The following is an 18,330-nucleotide window of genomic DNA, read 5'->3' on the forward strand; positions in this document are numbered from 1 at the left end:
CAGTCCGTGTGGAATTTGTACATTCTCCCCGTGTCTGTATGGGTCTCACCCCCAGAACCCAAAGATGTGCAGAGTGTGTGGTTTGGCCTCACAATATTGCCCCTTAATTAGAAATGGGAAAAAAAAAATTAGCCTGGAAATAGTTTGACCTTCTCACTGTATCCTCTGGATTCCCATCGACCCTGTCTGATCGCAGACCCTCTCCAAAGTGGTTGAAAGCACATACTAACAATATTGTAAAGCAGAAATCTGATAGCTTGATAAAACTATCGAGAAACAATTGGATACGGCAACAGATGGATTATGGCAGGCATAGTCAAACTCAGGGGTGCGACCCGCGGATGGGTAGTGGGTGGGTGTCAGGAGGAAAAAATTTTACAGGAAAAAAATGCAGAAATTTGGACAGATGGAGACTCCATACTTACCGACACCGGAAGGCTTCACCTTTACCCAACAGGTTTAATTGGAGGAGCGTGTACGAGGGCCAAAGGGACCCACAACCATTTTTTTGTCAGCAGCAAACAAGGTAAGAGAAAATGGTGGGTCACGCAGGTCAGCCGGCGTCGGCTGCGAAGGTCGGCCGGATGGGTCGCGAAGGTCGGCTGGGTTGGGTCCCGAAGGTTGGCAGGTTGGTAAAAATGGAACCCCAGAAAAAAAGTTTGAAAAACACTGGATTACGGTAATGGATTGCTCCATTTTTTTGATGGTCCTTTGAAAGCTGTTTCCTGCTCTAATAGTAATCCTTTGATAACATTTTTAATGAAATGGAAATAACTGAACTACACAACCAGGAAAGCATTATCATGTTTATTTCCTGTTTAGGCAACTTTGAGCTACAGAATCCTGGGATTTTCCAGACCTGCCAGCAGCCTTGCTGCTCTCTAAATTTTCCCATCCCACTGTGACAATGCCAGCTGCTGACAGGCCCATAAAATCTTGCAATGATTAAAATCAGGCCGGACTCTCACCAGTGTTATGTACGCTGTAAATCAGCAATGACTCAAGTGATTTTGGTTCTCCGGAACATCCAAAGGTGACACCATTTGTCTGTTGTCTCTCTATCTAATCCAGCACTGTCACATGTTTAGGGGTCATTCTGACTGAGAACTGCTCAGTCATAGTCCCAGATGGAGCTTCACATCATTTGCTCTTAAGTCGAATGTCTGAACATGCTATTCCCCTCATTCTGAGCAGGATTAGTATTAACACAACATAATCATCAGGGTAAAACTATAGACTGCAGGAGTTTTATCTGTGCCACGTTACACAGTTCACCTTGTTACTGAGTGTAAAATAGTGCCTGAGAGAATTGGATTGGATTGGATTGGATTTGTTTATTATCACGTGTACCGAGGTACAGTGAAAAATGTGTACCTCGGTACACGTGACAATAAACAAATCCAATTGCACCTTTTACACATCTCAGGCACCAGTATCATGACCTCATCAACCCCTCGCCCCCACACTGACCTCATCAACCCCCCCTACCCATGCTGTGACCTCATCAACCCACCCTCTCCATGCTGTGACCTCATCAACCCACCTCCCCACGCTGTGACCTCATCAACCCCCCTCGCTGCACTGTGACCTCATCAGCCCACCTCTCCACACTGTGACCTCATCAGCCCTCTCCCCACGCTGTGACCTCATCAGCCCCCTCCCCACGCCATGACCTCATCAACCCCCCCTCCTCACTCTGTGTCTTCATCAAGACCCCTCACTCTGTGACCTCATGAACCTCCTAACTCCTATCTAGCCCACCTTCCTTCAAATTAGACTTACAGTTCGAGGTTTCTGCTTCCAATTGGTAATGACTTTCACTGTAGATTAATTCAGGTCTCTGTGCAGCTATTCAGCTTTTCTGGAGAAAGAGAGATAGAGAGAGAGAGAAGGTTCTTTCCTCTTGAGCATCCAGGAGGCAACTGTGCTTTTCTTTGTTCTCTGAAAAATCATCCGACTTGGATAGGATCCAATCACTGCCTGTTACCAGGCAGCATATGGTGTTTTGGCCAATTCATTGGCCACCAGCCAACCAATCAAAGAACAAAGAACATTTACAGCACAGGAACAGGCCCTTCGGCCCTCCAAGCCTGCGACGATCCAGATTCTCTATCTAAAACTGTTTTTAAGGATCTGTATCCCTCTGCTTCCTGTCCATTCATGTATCTGTCTAGAACAAAGAACAAAGAAATGTACAGCACAGGAACAGGCCCTTCGGCCCTCCAAGCCCGTGCCGACCATGCTGACCGACTAAACTACAATCTTCTACACTTCCTGGGTCCGTATCCCTCTATTCCCATCCTATTCATGTATTTGTCAAGATGCCCCTTAAATGTCACTATCGTCCCTGCTTCCACCACCTCCTCCGGTAGCGAGTTCCAGGCACCCACTACCCTCTGTGTAAAAAAACTTGCCTCGTACATCTACTCTAAACCTTGCCCCTCTCATCTTAAACCTATGCCCCCTAGTAATTGACCCCTCTACCCTGGGGAAAAGCCTCTGACTATCCACTCTGTCTATGCCCCTCATAATTTTGTAGACCTCTATCAGGTCTCCCTCAACCTCCTTCGTTCCAGTGAGAACAAACCGAGTTTATTCAACCGCTCCTCACTCATAGCTAATGCCCTCCATACCAGGCAACATTCTGGTAAATCTCTTCTGCACCCTCTCTAAAGCCTCCACATCCTTCTGGTAGTGTGGCGACCAGAATTGAACACTATACTCCAAGTGTGGCCTAACTAAGGTTCTATACAGCTGCAACATGACTTGCCAATTCTTATACTCAATGCCCCGGCCAATGAAGGCAAGCATGCCGTATGCCTTCTTGACTACCTTCTCCACCTGTGTTGCCCCTTTCAATGACCTGTGGACCTGTACTCCTAGATCTCTTTGACTTTCAATACTCTTGAGGGTTCTACCATTCACTGTATATTCCCTACCTGCATTAGACCTTCCAAAATGCATTACCTCACATTTGTCCGGATTAAACTCCATCTGCCATCTCTCCGCCCAAGTCTCCAAACAATCTAAATCCTGCTGTATCCTCTGACAGTCCTCATCGCTATCCGCAATTCCACCAACCTTTGTGTCGTCTGCAAACTTACTAATCAGACCAGTTACATTTTCCTCCAAATCATTTTTCTATACTACAAAGAGCAAAGGTCCCAGCACTGATCCCTGTGGAACACCACTGGTCACAGCCCTCCAATTAGAAAAGCATCCTTCCATTGCTACTCTCTGCCTTCTATGACCTAGCCAGTTCTGTATCCACCTTGCCAGCTCACCCCTGATCCCGTGTAACTTCACCTTTTGTACTAGTCTACCATGAGGGACCTTGTCAAAGGCCTTACTGAAGTCCATATAGACAACATCCACTGCCCTACCTGCATCAATCATCTTAGTGACCTCCTCGAAAAACTCTATCAAGTTAGTGAGACACGACCTCTCCTTCACAAAACCATGCTGCCTCTCACTAATACGTCCATTTGCTTCCAAATGGGAGTATATCCTGTCTCAAAGAATTCTCTCCAGTAATTTCCCTACCACTGAAGTAAGGCTCACCGGCCTGTAGTTCCCTGGATTATCCTTGCTACCCTTCTTAAACAGAGGAACAACATTGGCTATTCTCCAGTCCTCCGGGACATCACCGGAAGACAGTGAGGATCCAAAGATTTCTGTCAAAGTCTCAGCAATTTCCTCTCCAGCGTCCTTCAGTATTCTGGGGTAGATCCCATCAGGCCCTGGGGACTTATCTACCTTAATATTTTTTAAGATACCCAACACCTCGTCTTTTTGGATCTCAATGCGACCCAGGCTATCTACACCCCCTTCTCCAGACTCAACATCTAAAAATGTCTTCTCTTTGGTGAATACTGATGCAAAGTATTCATTTAGTACCTCGCCCATTTCCTCTGGCTCCACACATAGATTCCCTTGCCTATCCTTCAGTGGGCCAACCCTTTCCCTGGCTACCCTCTTGCTTTTTATGTATGTGTAAAAAGCCTTGGGATTTTCCTTAACCCTATTTGCCAATGACTTATCGTGACCCCTTCTAGCCCTCCTGACTCCTTGCTTAAGTTCCTTCCTACTTTCCTTATATTCCACGCAGGCTTCGTCTGTTCCCAGCCTTTTAGCCCTGACAAATGCCTCCTTTTTCTTTTTGACGAGGCCTACAATATCTCTCGTTATCCAAGGTTCCCGAAAATTGCCGTATTTATCCTTCTTCCTCACAGGAACATGCCGGTCCTGAATTCCTTTCAACTGACATTTGAAAGCCTCCCACATGTCAGATGTTGATTTGCCCTCAAACATCCGCCCCCAATCTATGTTCTTCAGTTCCCGCCTAATATTGTTATAATTAGCCTTCCCCCAATTTAGCACATTCATCCTAGGACCACTCTTATCCTTGTCCACCAGTACTTTAAAACTTACTGAATTGTGGTCACTGTTACCGAAATGCTCCCCTACTGAAACATCTACCACCTGACCGGGCTCATTCCCCAATACCAGGTCCAGTACCGCCCCTTCCCTAGTTGGACTGTCTACATATTGTTTTAAGAAGCCCTCCTGGATGCTCCTTACAAACTCCGCCCCGTCTAAGCCCCTGGCACTAAGTGAGTCCCAGTCAATATTGGGCAAGTTGAAGTCTCCCATCACCACAACCCTGTTGTTTTTTACTCTTTTCCAAAATCTGTCTACTTATCTGCTCCTCTATCTCCCGCTGGCTGTTGGGAGGCCTGTAGTAAACCCCCAACATTGTGACTGCACCCTTCTTATTCCTGATCGCTACCCATATAGCCTCACTTCCCTCTGAGGTGTCATCCCGCAGTACAGCGGTGATATTCTCCCGAACCAGTAGCGCAACTCCGCCTCCCCTTTTACATCCCCCTCTATCCCGCCTGAAACATCTAAATCCTGGAGCGTTTAGCTGCCAATCCTGCCCTTCCCTCAACCAGGTCTCTGTAATGGCAACAACATCATAGTTCCAAGTACTAATCCAAGCTCTAAGTTCATCTGCCTTACCCGTAACATTTCTTGCATTAAAACATATGCACTTCAGGCCACCAGACCCGCTGTGTTCAGCAACTTCTCCCTGTCTGCTCTGCCTCAGAGCCCCACTGTCCCTATTCCCTAGTTCTCCCTCAATGCTCTCACCTTCTGACCTATTGCTCCCGTGCCCACCCCCCTGCCATACTAGCTTAAACCCTCCCGTGTGACACTAGCAAACCTCGCGGCCAGGATATTTATGCCTCTCCGGTTTAGATGCAACCCGTCCTTATATAGGTCACACCTGCCCCGGAAGAGCTCCCAGTGGTCCAGATAACCGAAACCCTCCCTCCTACACCAGCTGTTTAGCCACGTGTTTAGCTGCTCTATCTTCCTATTTCTAGCCTCACTGGCACGTGGCACAGGGAGTAATCCCAAGATTACAACCCTAGAGGTCCTGTCTTTTAACTTTCTGCCTAGCTCCCTGAACTCCTGCTGCAGGACCTCATGCCCCTTCCTGCCTATGTCGTTAGTACCAATATGTACAACGACCTCTGCCTGTTTGCCCTCCCCCTTCAGGATGCCCTCTACCCGTTCGGAGACATCCTGGACCCTGGCACCAGGGAGGCAACATACCATCCTGGAGTCTCTTTCACGTCCACAGAAGCGCCTATCTGTGCCCCTGACTATAGAGTCCCCTATGACTATTGCTCTTCTGCGCTTTGACCCTCCCTTCTGAACATCAGAGCCAGCCGTGGTGCCACTGCTCTGGCTGCTGCTGTTTTCCCCTGATAGGCTATCCCCCCCCCGACAGTATCCAAAGGGGTATACCTGTTCGAGAGGGGGACAACCACAGGGGATTCCTGCACTGACTGCCTGCCCTTTCTGGTGGTCACCCATTTCTCTGCCTGCACCTTGGGTGTGACCAAATTTATATAACTGCGATCTAAGACGCTTTCCGCCACCTGCATGCTCCTAAGTGCATCCAATTGCTGCTCCAACCGAACCATGCGGTCTGTGAGGAGCTCCAGTTGGGTGCACTTTCTGCAGATGAAGCCATCCGGGACGCTGGAAGCCTCCCGGACCTGCCACATCTCACAGTCAAAGCACTGCACCCCTCTAACTGACATTGCGTCAATTAATTAAAATAAAAATAAAAAATAAAAAATTTTTATATACAAAAAAATTTCAAAGTTACTGCTAACTATCTAGCATTAGATTTCTAATAGAAATGCGAAAGCTAAATATAGTACTCTACGATCTTAGATACCCCTCTAAACATCTTAAATGACGCTGTCATGCTTGCCTCTAGCACCTCCGCCGGCAATGCGTTCCAGGCACCCACCACCTTATGCGTAAAGAACTTTTCACGCATATCTCCCTTAAACTTTCCCCTCTCACATTGAACTCTTGCTATCCACCCTGTCTATACCTCTCATGATTTTGTAGACCTCAATGGGGTCCCCCCTCAACCTCCGTCTTTCTAATGAAAATAATCCTAATCTACTCAACCTCTCTTCATAGCTAGCGCCCTCAATACCAGGCAACATCCTGGTGAGCCTCCTCTGCACCTTCTCCAACGCATCCACATCCTTTTTGGCAATGTGGCGACCAGAACTGTACGCAGTATTCCAAATGTGGCCGAACCAAAACTGTCTTAAAAACTGTAACATGACATGCCAACTCTTGTACTCAATACCCCTTCCGCTGAACGAAAGCATACCGTATGTTTTCTTGACCACTATATCGACCTGCGCAACCACCTTCAGGGTACAATGGACCTGAGCACCCAGATCTCTGTACATCAATTTTCCCCACGGCTTTTTCACTTACCGTATAGTTCGCTCTTGAATTGGATCTTCCAAAATGCATTACCTCGCATTTGCCCTGAATGAACTCCATCTGCCATTTCTCCGCCCAACTCTCCAATCTATTTATAATTCTGCTGTATTCTCTGACAATCCACTTCACTATCTGCTACTCCACCAATCTTAGTGTCATCTGCAAACTTGCTAATCAGACCACCTATACTTTCCTCCAGATCATTTATGTATATCACAGACAACAGTGGTCCCAGCACGGATCCCTGCGGAACACTACTGGTCACAGTTCTCCATTTTGAGAAACTCCCTTCCACTACTACTCTCTGTCTCCTGTTGCCCAGCCAGTTCTTTATCCATCTAGCTAGTACACCCTGAACCCCATGAGACCTCACTTTCTCCATCAGCATACCATGGCTGAACCGAGTCCCATCGATCTGTTGGGCCTAAAAGTCTTGCTGTAAGTCTGAGTCCTGCTGTCCATAGGCTAGCACATTGTACTTCTTTGTAACTTTGAGTTCCTCACTTCTCCTGCGCGACTTAAAGATTTATGCCCATTAAGCATCTGTGCATCAAAATGATATCAGCAAAAATAAAGAAATGGGAAATATGGGAATCAACAGGATGGGTCCTTACACTGTGTTGTGCAGATTGGTGGAGCGGGGGGGGGGGGGGGGGAATCTCCTCTGATGAGCAGGAGCTCTATCCTTATCCACTCTGTGGCTGAGGAGAAGGCAACTGCTGCTGTTTACATTGTTCCTCCTGCTGCTGCTTGTGTTGTTGCTGCTGCTCCTAATTAGTGTTACAAATATAGAGCCGCATAAACTGCAGAAATATAGAGTAAAGTGAGAAAAGTCTGAAGAGGCAGACATGTCCTCAAAATTCTGGAAATTACCAGCAAAATAGTGAAAGCAAACTCTCAGCACAAGTCCTGTGCACAAAATCCTATCGCTGAGGGAAAGGGAGAACTGTCCTGGAACATTGTGTAAAGGCTTTCCACCCTGTCCAATTAACCACCCTGCCAATTCCCCTCCGTCTTCTCCTCCCCCCACCCACACAGCTCAGGGAATCATTCGCTAACAGCTAAAGGTAGGGTGCAGGATTACATCTGCAGTAAACTGATCTTTATTATCATTCAGTCACTGACCCGGCTGTTGCTTTGGACTGTCCCGTATGCCTCCAAAACAGCACTGGTGAAATGTGGAAGGCAGCGGGTTCAGCCGTCTTCAAAACATCCAAGCAAATTTGGACTGTTAACCAACCACATGCATGCACAGCTGCCCCTTTGCAACTAAAAATTTGCCCTGGTGGCAATTATTTGATTTCATCAGAGACAAATTCTCCAAAAAAGGTTAGACAATGCCTGCTGATATTTTACTAACAAGGCGGACAAAATTCAACAGAACATCTTAATCAGAGGCGAAGTCAAAACTGCTTTTCTTACAGGTAGTAATATATCATTGATATGTATCTCTTTTGTACCATCAAATCACGGTTTTTATTGTTTTGATTAATTTTAATGATCAAATATGCAGTTCAGGTGGACTATGAAAGATTTGTTCTCTTGCAACAATACACAGAAGGATTTATTGAGAGTGGAGCTTGATTTGGTGAGAAGGTTAAGTGTCCACCAGATGATACATCAATCAGCAGAAAGGAGACAAGTGGAAGAACAGACAAGGTTATGAAGTAAATCCCTTTATTTTGCTGGGAGGTTTTGCTGAGATAATCATTGTGTGACCAGAGGTTTCAGGATCATTGAGTCCTAGAGTTAGGAACAGCTGTTAGATAATAAAACTGGATAGAGGGACTGGAAAATAGTTCAGTTAATCCGAGATGGATTTTGATGGGTTTGTTTTTCTCTCCTGCAGTGACCAAGAGATGGTTTCGTTGAAAGTGAAGCTTGAACAGCTTCAATGTCACTTCACGTGGGGGCTACAGAAAGAAAACATTGTCTTGGACGACATGAAGCAAAGATTTGAAGATTCAATTCAGACGAATGTGAAATATCAAGCCAGCTCTTACAACCAACTCGCTTTTGTAAACTGTCTGCAAGGAAACTGTGAGGAGGCGGTTCAAAACTTAAAGGAAGCTGAAAAGATTCTGAGGGAGAATCATGAAGATGAATTTGATAAAAGAATCATCGTCACCTATGGAAACTATGCCTGGGTATATTATCACATGGGACAACTGACAGAGGCTCAGTCCTACCTCGACAAACTGGAGAGGATCTGTAAACCATTTCCTGATGCCTCTCGGTACACCGCAATGATACCTGAAGTATACGGGGAGAAGGGTTGGGCACTGCTGAGTTCTTCATCTCAATATTATGAAGATGCAAAGGAATGTTTCAAAAAGGCTCTTGTGGAAGATCCGGATAATATTGAATGGAATCTCGGCTATGCGACGGCCCTGTCTCGTCTTGAAATAATTTCTGGTACCCCAGAGAATTGTGAACCCACTCAATCAATGAAGCAGTTTAGACGTGTGCTGGAGCTTGATCCAGATCACACTGAAGCCATGGTGCAGTTAGCTCTGAAACTACAAGACTGCAATCAAAACGAGGAAGCATTCACATTGGTTGAACAAGCGTTGCACAAATCCCCTGATCTCCCATATGTGCTTCGCTACGCAGCAAAATTTTTGAGAAGAGAAGGAGCTGTGGAAAAATCTATTGAACTGTTGAAGAAAGCATTGGAAATTACCCCAAACTCTGCCTTCCTACATCACCAAATAGGTTTGTGTTACAGAAACAAACTCAAAAGTACAAGCTGGAGCAACACTCGACAGAAAAATCAATTGGTCAATCTATGCAAATATCATTTTAAAAAAGCGATCGAGCTCAAAGAACCATTTTCTCATGCACAGGTAGATCTTGCATTCATATTTTCAGAAAATAAAGAATATCACAAAGCAGAGGAGATTTACAGAAATCTACTGAAATTGGAAGATCTTCGTCAAGAAGATAAGCAGTCAATACGTTTACAGACTGGATTATTTGAACTGCATCACTGGAAATCAGAATCCAATGCCATCAGTCATTTTCTGGAAGGATATAAAATAAACTATGTCTCAAAATCACGGGGCTTGTGTCGTGAAAACTTAGACAAGATAATACAAAGACGACTTCGCAAGTATCCAAGTGACAGCAAGATCCACGGTCTTCTTGGGTTCCTGCACCAGCTGGATGGTGAGAGATGTGAAGCTATCAGCTCCTTTAAAATGGCCTTAGAGTTTGATCCTGACAATGAAGAATATCTAAGTGCTATTTTTGAATTACGCCTTTCTCTCCAGGCCGACAATGACCTACCCAACTAAACCTAAGCAGGGTGTATGAACGATTACCACTTTAACCTGTAAACCGTTTCTACATGGTACATCTGTTACCCTTTACTTGCATTGATTGAGAAGCTAGCATATTGGTGAACTTTAACATTTATTGGATATTCTATAAGGTGTAGCACAAGACTTCACGTATTACTAGCTCTGTTGCCATGTGATCTCACATCACTGATGATGTATTTAACATTAACCTTCTGTACTACATCTCCCCCTCACGCCTATTAATTAAATACATAATTTACATCACACTAAATGTCCCTCTGGAGGCTTTGCATCCATCCCTGGTTCACAGAGGTAAGAGTTGTGGTATTTTAACCAATCTCCCTTACCGTGTCCTCTGCTTTCTTGAAGGTTGCATAGGATTCAAGTTCTCCAAATAATCATAGAATCCCTGCGGTGCAGAAGGAGGCCATTCGGCCCATCTAGTCTACACCGACCCTCTGAAAGAGGCAGACTCCCCCACCCTATCCCTAGGGACAATTTATCATGACCAATCCACCTAATCTGCACATCTTTGGACTGTGGGAGAAAACCGGAGCACCGGAGGAAACCCATGCAGACCCAAGAAGAATGTGCAAACTTGACACAGTTACTCTAGGTTGGAATTGAACCCGGGTCCATGGCAAGGTGAAGCAGCAGTGCTAATCACTGTGCCGCCATGCTGCCCAATGTTCTCTCTCGAACTCTGGAGAGCCGAATGAGAATTACCAAAGACCATTGGCTCTCTGTTCAGGGTGTGATGTTGACCATTGACTTCCATTGACTGTCTTCCTCTTGTCGATATAAATCTGCTGCTGTTTCTTCTGACCATTCAATTTTCAGTCTTTACAAGATAACATTGCAGATGTAACACCTGCTTACAATGCTTGGCCTTTGCAATTGTGGTGGCGAATTGAGACTGGATGGAGTTTTGAGAAATTCCCCATTAATTGTAGTTTCTAGTTTTATTTGCAGAATACCCATCCTCCTTCTGCCTCGCTCTCACTATATCTGCAGCTTTGAGACATAAACATCGGAGAAAAACAGGAAGATGAGCGTGTGGTTGTTTTCTCATCAGACGTTCTGGCAGAGCCAAACCATTCTGGCATGGTGAGAAACAGAGCTCAGCAGGGCTAAGTTGATATTGTTGTTTTTCTTCACCATCCTTACTCTTCTTTTAGGTCACTCGTTAGTTGTGGGTTTCTGGGTAAACTAGTCATGTGGTCAAATCCACAGTCTTTCTGTGAACTGTTTGAAATATTTGTTTGCAGAATGTGGGCCATGGCTTGGAATGCCATGAGTGGCAAAAAATGTAGTTTTGTTATTTAATTTAACTATCTGAGGTTGGACCATAAAGATCCGATCCCCCGGTTGAGTGTTTCACGACAGCGCCATTCGCTGCTGGCGGGATTCTCTGCTCCTGCCACTTTCCAATGTGATTTCCCATTGAAGTCATCCCACGCTGCCATGAAACCCGTGGGCGGGGATGCACTGCCGGCGGGAACACAGCATCCCGACGGTGAAGAATTATGACTGTGGAAAGGAAATCTCCGTCCCTCGGGTTTCCTAATGGCTGCCTTGACTGACTAATGTGATATAAAATAGTTACTTTAGAGTTACTAGTTAATGTAATGTAGAAATAAGCCACTTTGATTCTGGCAGTTAGGGACAAAGGGGTTTGAGACCGCATGGAAAAAGCAGGAAGAGGTGTGTCTATGAGAGTGATGCTGCATTGATAGGGGCCAGAGAAAGGGATTGGAAGTGAGCCAATCAGAATAGATCGAACAGGTCAGGAGGGACATAGGCTGACCTATGTCCGTCGAGTATGTGAAACTTGATACCATTTGAATTGATTTTGCAGAGATCCCTTTGTCTTTTAGTTCAGTCGTTTTTCTGGGGTGTAAGAGGCTGGATGTCTCTTACGTTTCTGTAAGATGATTCAAGCTTGCAAGCTAAATAAATAACTTATTTTTACGTGCGAATCCATCTCAACTTTTATTGAGGCCAGACTGACTGAGAAAGAAATCTGGGGATCGACATTTGGTGCCGAAAACCGGGATTTCTCTGGGCGATCCTGATCCAACTGCGAAATCAGAATTAGACTGATTATGAACAGGAGGATGGGGAACAAAGGGCCCTCAATGTAGAACTGGAAAACGACCGCGCATTGATTGTTCCCCTCTTCTTATCGTCTGATTAGTCTGGTCACTCGCGGTTGGCACAGAAAGACCGCCTCGACGAAATCACAGGTCAGTCTGGGGATTAGCACTTTAATTGATGGGATTTCATATTGTTGTTTCGGCTTGGGTTAGGGTTTTGGGCTGATGGGACTTCATTAATGAAGGTTCAGTCTATTATATGGGTTCAGAGGCTGATGTGACTTCATTAATGAAGGTTCAGTCTATTATATGGGTTCAGAGGCTGATGTGACTTCATTAATGAAGGTTCAGTCCAGTATAACTGTTTTTAAATCTGAAGATGGTTCAACTCTATGTGTGAGTGTTTTAAATATATAGTTGATTAAGCTAAAATTGTCTCCTTGGACTGTAAAGTTCCGAGGTCTAGTTGAGATTGTGAGGAATGCTGCATATTGGTTGAAGCAGAAGTCTCTCAAAGGGTTAACAGCAGCAGGCGGAGTTGAAAACAGAGTGCTTCTCACTCAGGCTTTGAGATAACAGCAGCAGCCGTAGTGTAATCGGATACCTTTCCTTTGAGTCAGTGAACACCAGCAAAGTTACGTTTTGAATTAATTAAAGGAAACCAGTGGGTTTCTCCACCTCTTTGATAAAAGTTATTATTTTCGAAAGCAATTGATTGAAATTGCCAGAATCTTAAGTTTTACTTACTTGAAATAAGGTTTATCTCATTTTATCTGGAGATTAATAGAAACTTAAAGAAGATCATGGACACCATTTTAAAAAGTGTCAATCTGGAGATGATAGTTGATTTTGCTAATACTTATGTGTATGTAAAAGAAAAAAAACTTGTTAAAAGAAAAATTGTTAAGATAAAGAAATAATTAAGTTGTAAATGTTATACAAGTTTGTGTTAAGCAAATTGTAAATTTAGTTCTGAGTTGAGATCCGAGCTAAGCTTGCAAGTTGCAGTAATTCAATTTGAATTTTCAAACATTTTTAAGTTTTTTAAAAAAAAGAGAGCAAATAGAGAGAAGGACACAGATCTTGAATGCGTTGAATAGCACATTTCAAAGGCCCATAAATCTTTCTGTTATCTTAGACCTAAAACCTAGGAAGATTGACGAGCCAGAGGAATTTCTGGAGCGTTTTAATGAAATCTACCGGGGGCAGTCAGGCGATTTGCTGTATCAAAATGGTCAGAATTCCCCTCAATACTGTGCTATGTTAATGCATTGCCTACCACCTTCTGTGGTTACTGCTGTGAAATGTAATAACATGAATTGGACAGAGAACGACCCTTCCCAGATGGCAAGGGCAGTCAGATTTTACTGGAAGGAGGGTGTAGGCCAAGAAGGAGGCTCAGTTACAAAGGTTAAGACTGAGTATGCAATGAAAAAGGATGATCTGCGACCCCAACAAGCGGCAGAAATGGTAGTTTACCAGCAGGAGCCCCAATATAGTGACTTTGGGTGGGTGGATCAGCGAAGAGGAGGATGAGACAACAGTGCTATATTTCTATCACCCCCCCAGTGGTGGACGTTAGACGTTGAACAGTCACTGCATCACGTTACCCTGGCCTATGACAGAACTGGACGAAACAGGGAGTTGGAGGACAAATACCGGCCATTACTTGAGACCGAATGGCCAGTCAAGGTTACAGCCACAGTCACGGGAAAAGAAGGTACAGCCGATTTTGTTACAATATCACCACATTTATGGCCACAGTCAGCTTCGGTAAGCCCTCATATTACACGTCAGGTCCATGACCAGTACCATGCCAGGGATATGGGGCGAATGGTCAGCATCTTACCGCAGCTCGTCAGAATAGGTATGAGATATACCTTTTGAACAATCCACGTCTGACATTTAAATACTGTACCACTATCAATCCAGCCTGTTTTCTTAGTGGTCCCCCTGTCCATGAAGACGCACCTGGCCACGACTGTTTAGCCTTGATTCAGGAAACTACCACAATAAGGGGCGATTTGAGTGACATTTCGTCAGAACAACCTGACATGATTATGTGTGGTCAAATATCCCACCGGGGTTTAGTTAATGACCTACTGCAGGCCCTCCTTATGCCCGCGCAGATTTCCGTTATTAAATGCGCTGCCCACACGAATGGTACAACCCCAGTTGACGTTGGTAATGAACGAGCAGATCGTGCAGCGCGCACAGCCGCACAAATTCAGCAAGTGATGGTGCCTAAAATGTTAAGTCAGACTAAACGATCTACTATGAATATGTCTGCTTCTGACAAGCCAATGCCAACCATCCAAGACGTCATAAGGTTACAGGAGGACGCTCCTGAGAGTGATAAACAAATGTGGAAACGGTTAGGTTGTACATATGATTCTGTTTCCTCTTTATGGACCACGCCTGCACATCAGACTTGTATGTCTGATGTGCTGGCTTTATGGGTCATTGAATGTGTACACTTTGCAACTCATTGTGGGGCTCGAGGGACTAGTGATTTGTTGCTGGACACTTGGTGGCACCCTAAAATGCAGGGGTTGGCCCAAAGTATCAGTAATCGGTGTTTGATTTGTCAGCAATATAACACCGGAAAAGGTATCCCTTGTGGGAAGGGGCAAACCCCGTTGCCCAGTGGTCCCTTTGAGACGCTCCAAATGGATTACATTGAGTTGGAAAGGTGTCAATGTTACAAATATGTTTTGGTCATTGTGGATGTGTTCAGCAGATGGGTCGAGGCGTATCCGACTATCGATAATAAAGCTGCTACTGTGGTTAAAGTCTTGATGAGGGAAATCATTCCCCGGTACGGTATACCAGCTCAGTTAAGTTCTGATAATGGGCCTCATTTTATTGGAAAGATTAACAAGGAGTTCTGCTCCCAGTTGGGCATACGCCAGCAGTTACACTGTGCTTACAGACCGCAGGCGGCCGGGTTGGTTGAGAGACACAATCAGACCCTCAAAACTAAATTGGCTAAATTAAAAGCAGACACGGGACTGACATGGCTTAAGTTGCTCCCCATTGCCCTCTTCCAGCTGCGGGTTACACCTGCGGGACCAGCCCGGCTCTCTCCCGCCGAGATTCTTTATGGCAGGCCTCTTAGAACTCCTTGGAGCCTGCAGGTTCCCAGACGGGTTCAGTTTCATCAGATGACTGAAGAAATGACCACCTATGTTCTAGCCCTTACGCAAGTGCTCAAGGAACTCCATGGCCAGGTCCGCGCGGCTCACCAGCCATTGCCCCCAGTACCTAGCTCACTTTCAGTCCAGCCCGGTAGTTATGTCATGGTCAAAAATTGGACTAGGAAGGGGTCGGAGCCGCGATGGGACGGGCCCTTCCAAGTTCTCCTTACCACCCCCACAGCAGTTAAAGTGGAGGGGCGAAGTGCTTGGGTCCACCTACATCACTGTAAATTGGGTCCATCTCCACTACTGTAAAAGGTCGGATACTAACCTGCCTCCCTTCTCCAGTGCTATTTTACAGGTGTGGAGCATGATGGAGTGGCTACGCATCGTCTGTCTGATATTTGGCCTCACTTCGCTTGGCGTGTTATTGGCGATGGACATGGAAAAGGGGAATATTATGTATCTGTGTAGCCCCAACCAATCTACAAGGATACATCACCTATGCAAAGGTGATGTTCTTCGCTGCCCCCATATACGAGGACATGGTATCGACTCATGGAAGGTCATCAAAGTTAAGGAGAATGCAGGAGTCATGAAGCAGCTGCACCGGTCCCGGCGATGGGAAGGGAACATTATATGGACATTGCCTTGTTTTTGGAATACATGTAAATTTGATTTTGGATGTGTTAAAAGTGGTACAATAAAGGTAAAATCAGGCTGTCAGAAGAGTGTAGGAAGAGACCATGAGAAAGAGAAAGGGACTAGAGAGAGGACGGGGCGTGTGAGAAGGGAAGTACAGCTAGAACGTAGGTTACCGGGAGATACACTTAAGATAATTAAAAGGCCAAACTGAGGAAAACCCGGGTAGTATGAATCTCTTCTACCAGATTTACCACCGTCTGTATGGCCAGGGACGGGTTGTCTGCTACCCAAACCCCGCAGCGGTGTCTAGGTTATTTTCTGTTTCACCGCTTTGGGGCACTCCCCAAACGGTGGTTCATTGTCAGCATTCCGAGCCACTGCCCGAGCAAGTCACTTCCTTACGATCCGGATTCAGCACCACCGGCAATTTGCCTTCCCCTTCCTCGGGATAATTCCCATTCACAGTACGATAGGCTGCGACGGTGGAGGGCGTACATACCTAGCCACTTCACTCCCAATAGGGATTCCCGGTCGTACGAGAATTGCTTCAGCAGTGAAGGATATGGCTGTTTGCTGGTAGAGGTGGACACAAATATAACATGTCTGTTTCCCACCTGTACGGACAAGAGGTGCCATATCACCCAGGCGTCTGGCCAATGCGTTTGTTACAACATCACTTGCGTTCCATTGAACGCTGGCCTCCAGCTCCTCTGTGGCTGGGCGAATGTCTCTCATATCACTGTTGGGACTAGGGCTTTCCGCATTGCTGGGCGGCCCGAATGGGCATTTCAAAGTTGGATAAACTGGGCTACTGGGAGGTCCTTACGCAACCGATATGCTGATTGTGATGCTAGTCTCCACACGGAACAAGGATACTACTTTTTATTTAATGGTACGGCGACCAACGTTTTGTCACCCCCATTTCCCCGCCGAATTGCTATAGGGACTCTAGTCCCTACCACAGTCCCCTGCCCTTCGGCGTGGAACCTGCATAATCAGTTAGCACGCCGGGCAGTCTCTGCTGAATTTTGCGAGAACTGGAAAAAACCTCAGGTTCTTGCACCCAACCGGGGCCACTCAGCCGGGTGGGGCATTCTGAGCGTATTGACACTGGGAGGTGTGGGGGGTTCCTTGGCTGTTAGTGATCGGAATTATTTTATTTGCGGCCTTACCATCTTGGGAAATGAAACCTTGGGAGCCCTCGGGGCAATAACTAAGGAGTTGTCTCAGCTACGGTTGTTTGCAATGCAGAACCGGTATGCTCTTGACTATCTTCTGGCCCGTGAGGGTGGGGTATGCGCCATAGTACAGGGCAAGTGTATCATGGGTGTTCAGGACTTGACCGCTAACATTACTAAATTTATGGATCGCATACGGGATCACTTGGACGGGATGCAGGATCCTGGCTCTTGGGGTAACTGGGGATTTGGAGGATGGAAGGACTGGTTGATAAATATGGCCATGTATCTAGTGGTAGCTATCGGCTGCATCTTTGTGGGCCTGGCCATCCTTAAATGTGTGATGGGTAGAATGCGGGGTGCACTAGATCAGATCACCGCCCCAACCACCGGAAAAAAAAAATTAACTGTTAAAATCCATGAGGGTGAGGCAGATGAAGGGGGGCTAAGACAGGAATTGGAAATGCAGCGACGGATCTTTTTAGGTGAGGAACCGTAGCTATGGATTGGATAGTTTGGTTATCATGGAATGATAAAAGGAGGGAATGACGAATGTGATATAAAATAGTTACTTTAGAGTTACTAGTTAATGTAATGTAGAAATAAGCCACTTTGATTCTGGCAGTTAGGGACAAAGGGGTTTGAGACCGCATGGAAAAAGCAGGAAGAGGTGTGTCTATGAGAGTGATGCTGCATTGATAGGGGCCAGAGAAAGGGATTGGAAGTGAGCCAATCAGAATAGATCGAACAGGTCAGGAGGGACATAGGCTGACCTATGTCCGTCGAGTATGTGAAACTTGATACCATTTGAATTGATTTTGCAGAGATCCCTTTGTCTTTTAGTTCAGTCGTTTTTCTGGGGTGTAAGAGGCTGGATGTCTCTTACGTTTCTGTAAGATGATTCAAGCTTGCAAGCTAAATAAATAACTTCTTTTTACGTGCGAATCCATCTCAACTTTTATTGAGGCCAGACTGACAGAGAAAGAAATCTGGGGATCGACATGACTACAATGGAAATCCTATTGAGAAGTGGTGGGACGAGAGAATCCCGCTGCTAGCGAGCGACGCACCACCGAGAAATACGTGGCCTCTGCCCGCGAGCGGCATGCCACCAAGGAACACGCTGTTTGGGGGCTGGAGAATC

The 18,330-nt window shown here is 45.7% G+C and overlaps 1 protein-coding gene across 6 annotated transcripts in view; it reads left to right on the forward strand.

Moving 5' to 3' along the window:
• The window catches only part of LOC140393044 (interferon-induced protein with tetratricopeptide repeats 5-like), a 38,387-nt gene extending 20,264 nt beyond the window's left edge, over positions 1-18,123 (forward strand). For 3 of the 6 annotated variants that reach the window (XM_072478992.1, XM_072478993.1, XM_072478994.1), the window contains one exon: positions 8,678-12,101. In XM_072478992.1, coding sequence (XP_072335093.1) covers positions 8,678-10,124 — 1,447 coding nt within the window. In that variant the 3' untranslated portion in view covers positions 10,125-12,101. Of the gene's footprint in view, positions 1-8,043; positions 8,253-8,677; positions 12,102-13,795; positions 14,154-15,711 lie in introns of those variants that run through there. The other 3 variants (XR_011935474.1, XR_011935476.1, XM_072478995.1) reach the window with 3 other exon arrangements.
• Positions 18,124-18,330: the final 207 nt, after the last annotated feature.

The sequence above is a fragment of the Scyliorhinus torazame genome, chromosome 16, assembly GCF_047496885.1.
Source record: "Scyliorhinus torazame isolate Kashiwa2021f chromosome 16, sScyTor2.1, whole genome shotgun sequence".
Lineage (NCBI taxonomy): Eukaryota > Metazoa > Chordata > Chondrichthyes > Carcharhiniformes > Scyliorhinidae > Scyliorhinus > Scyliorhinus torazame.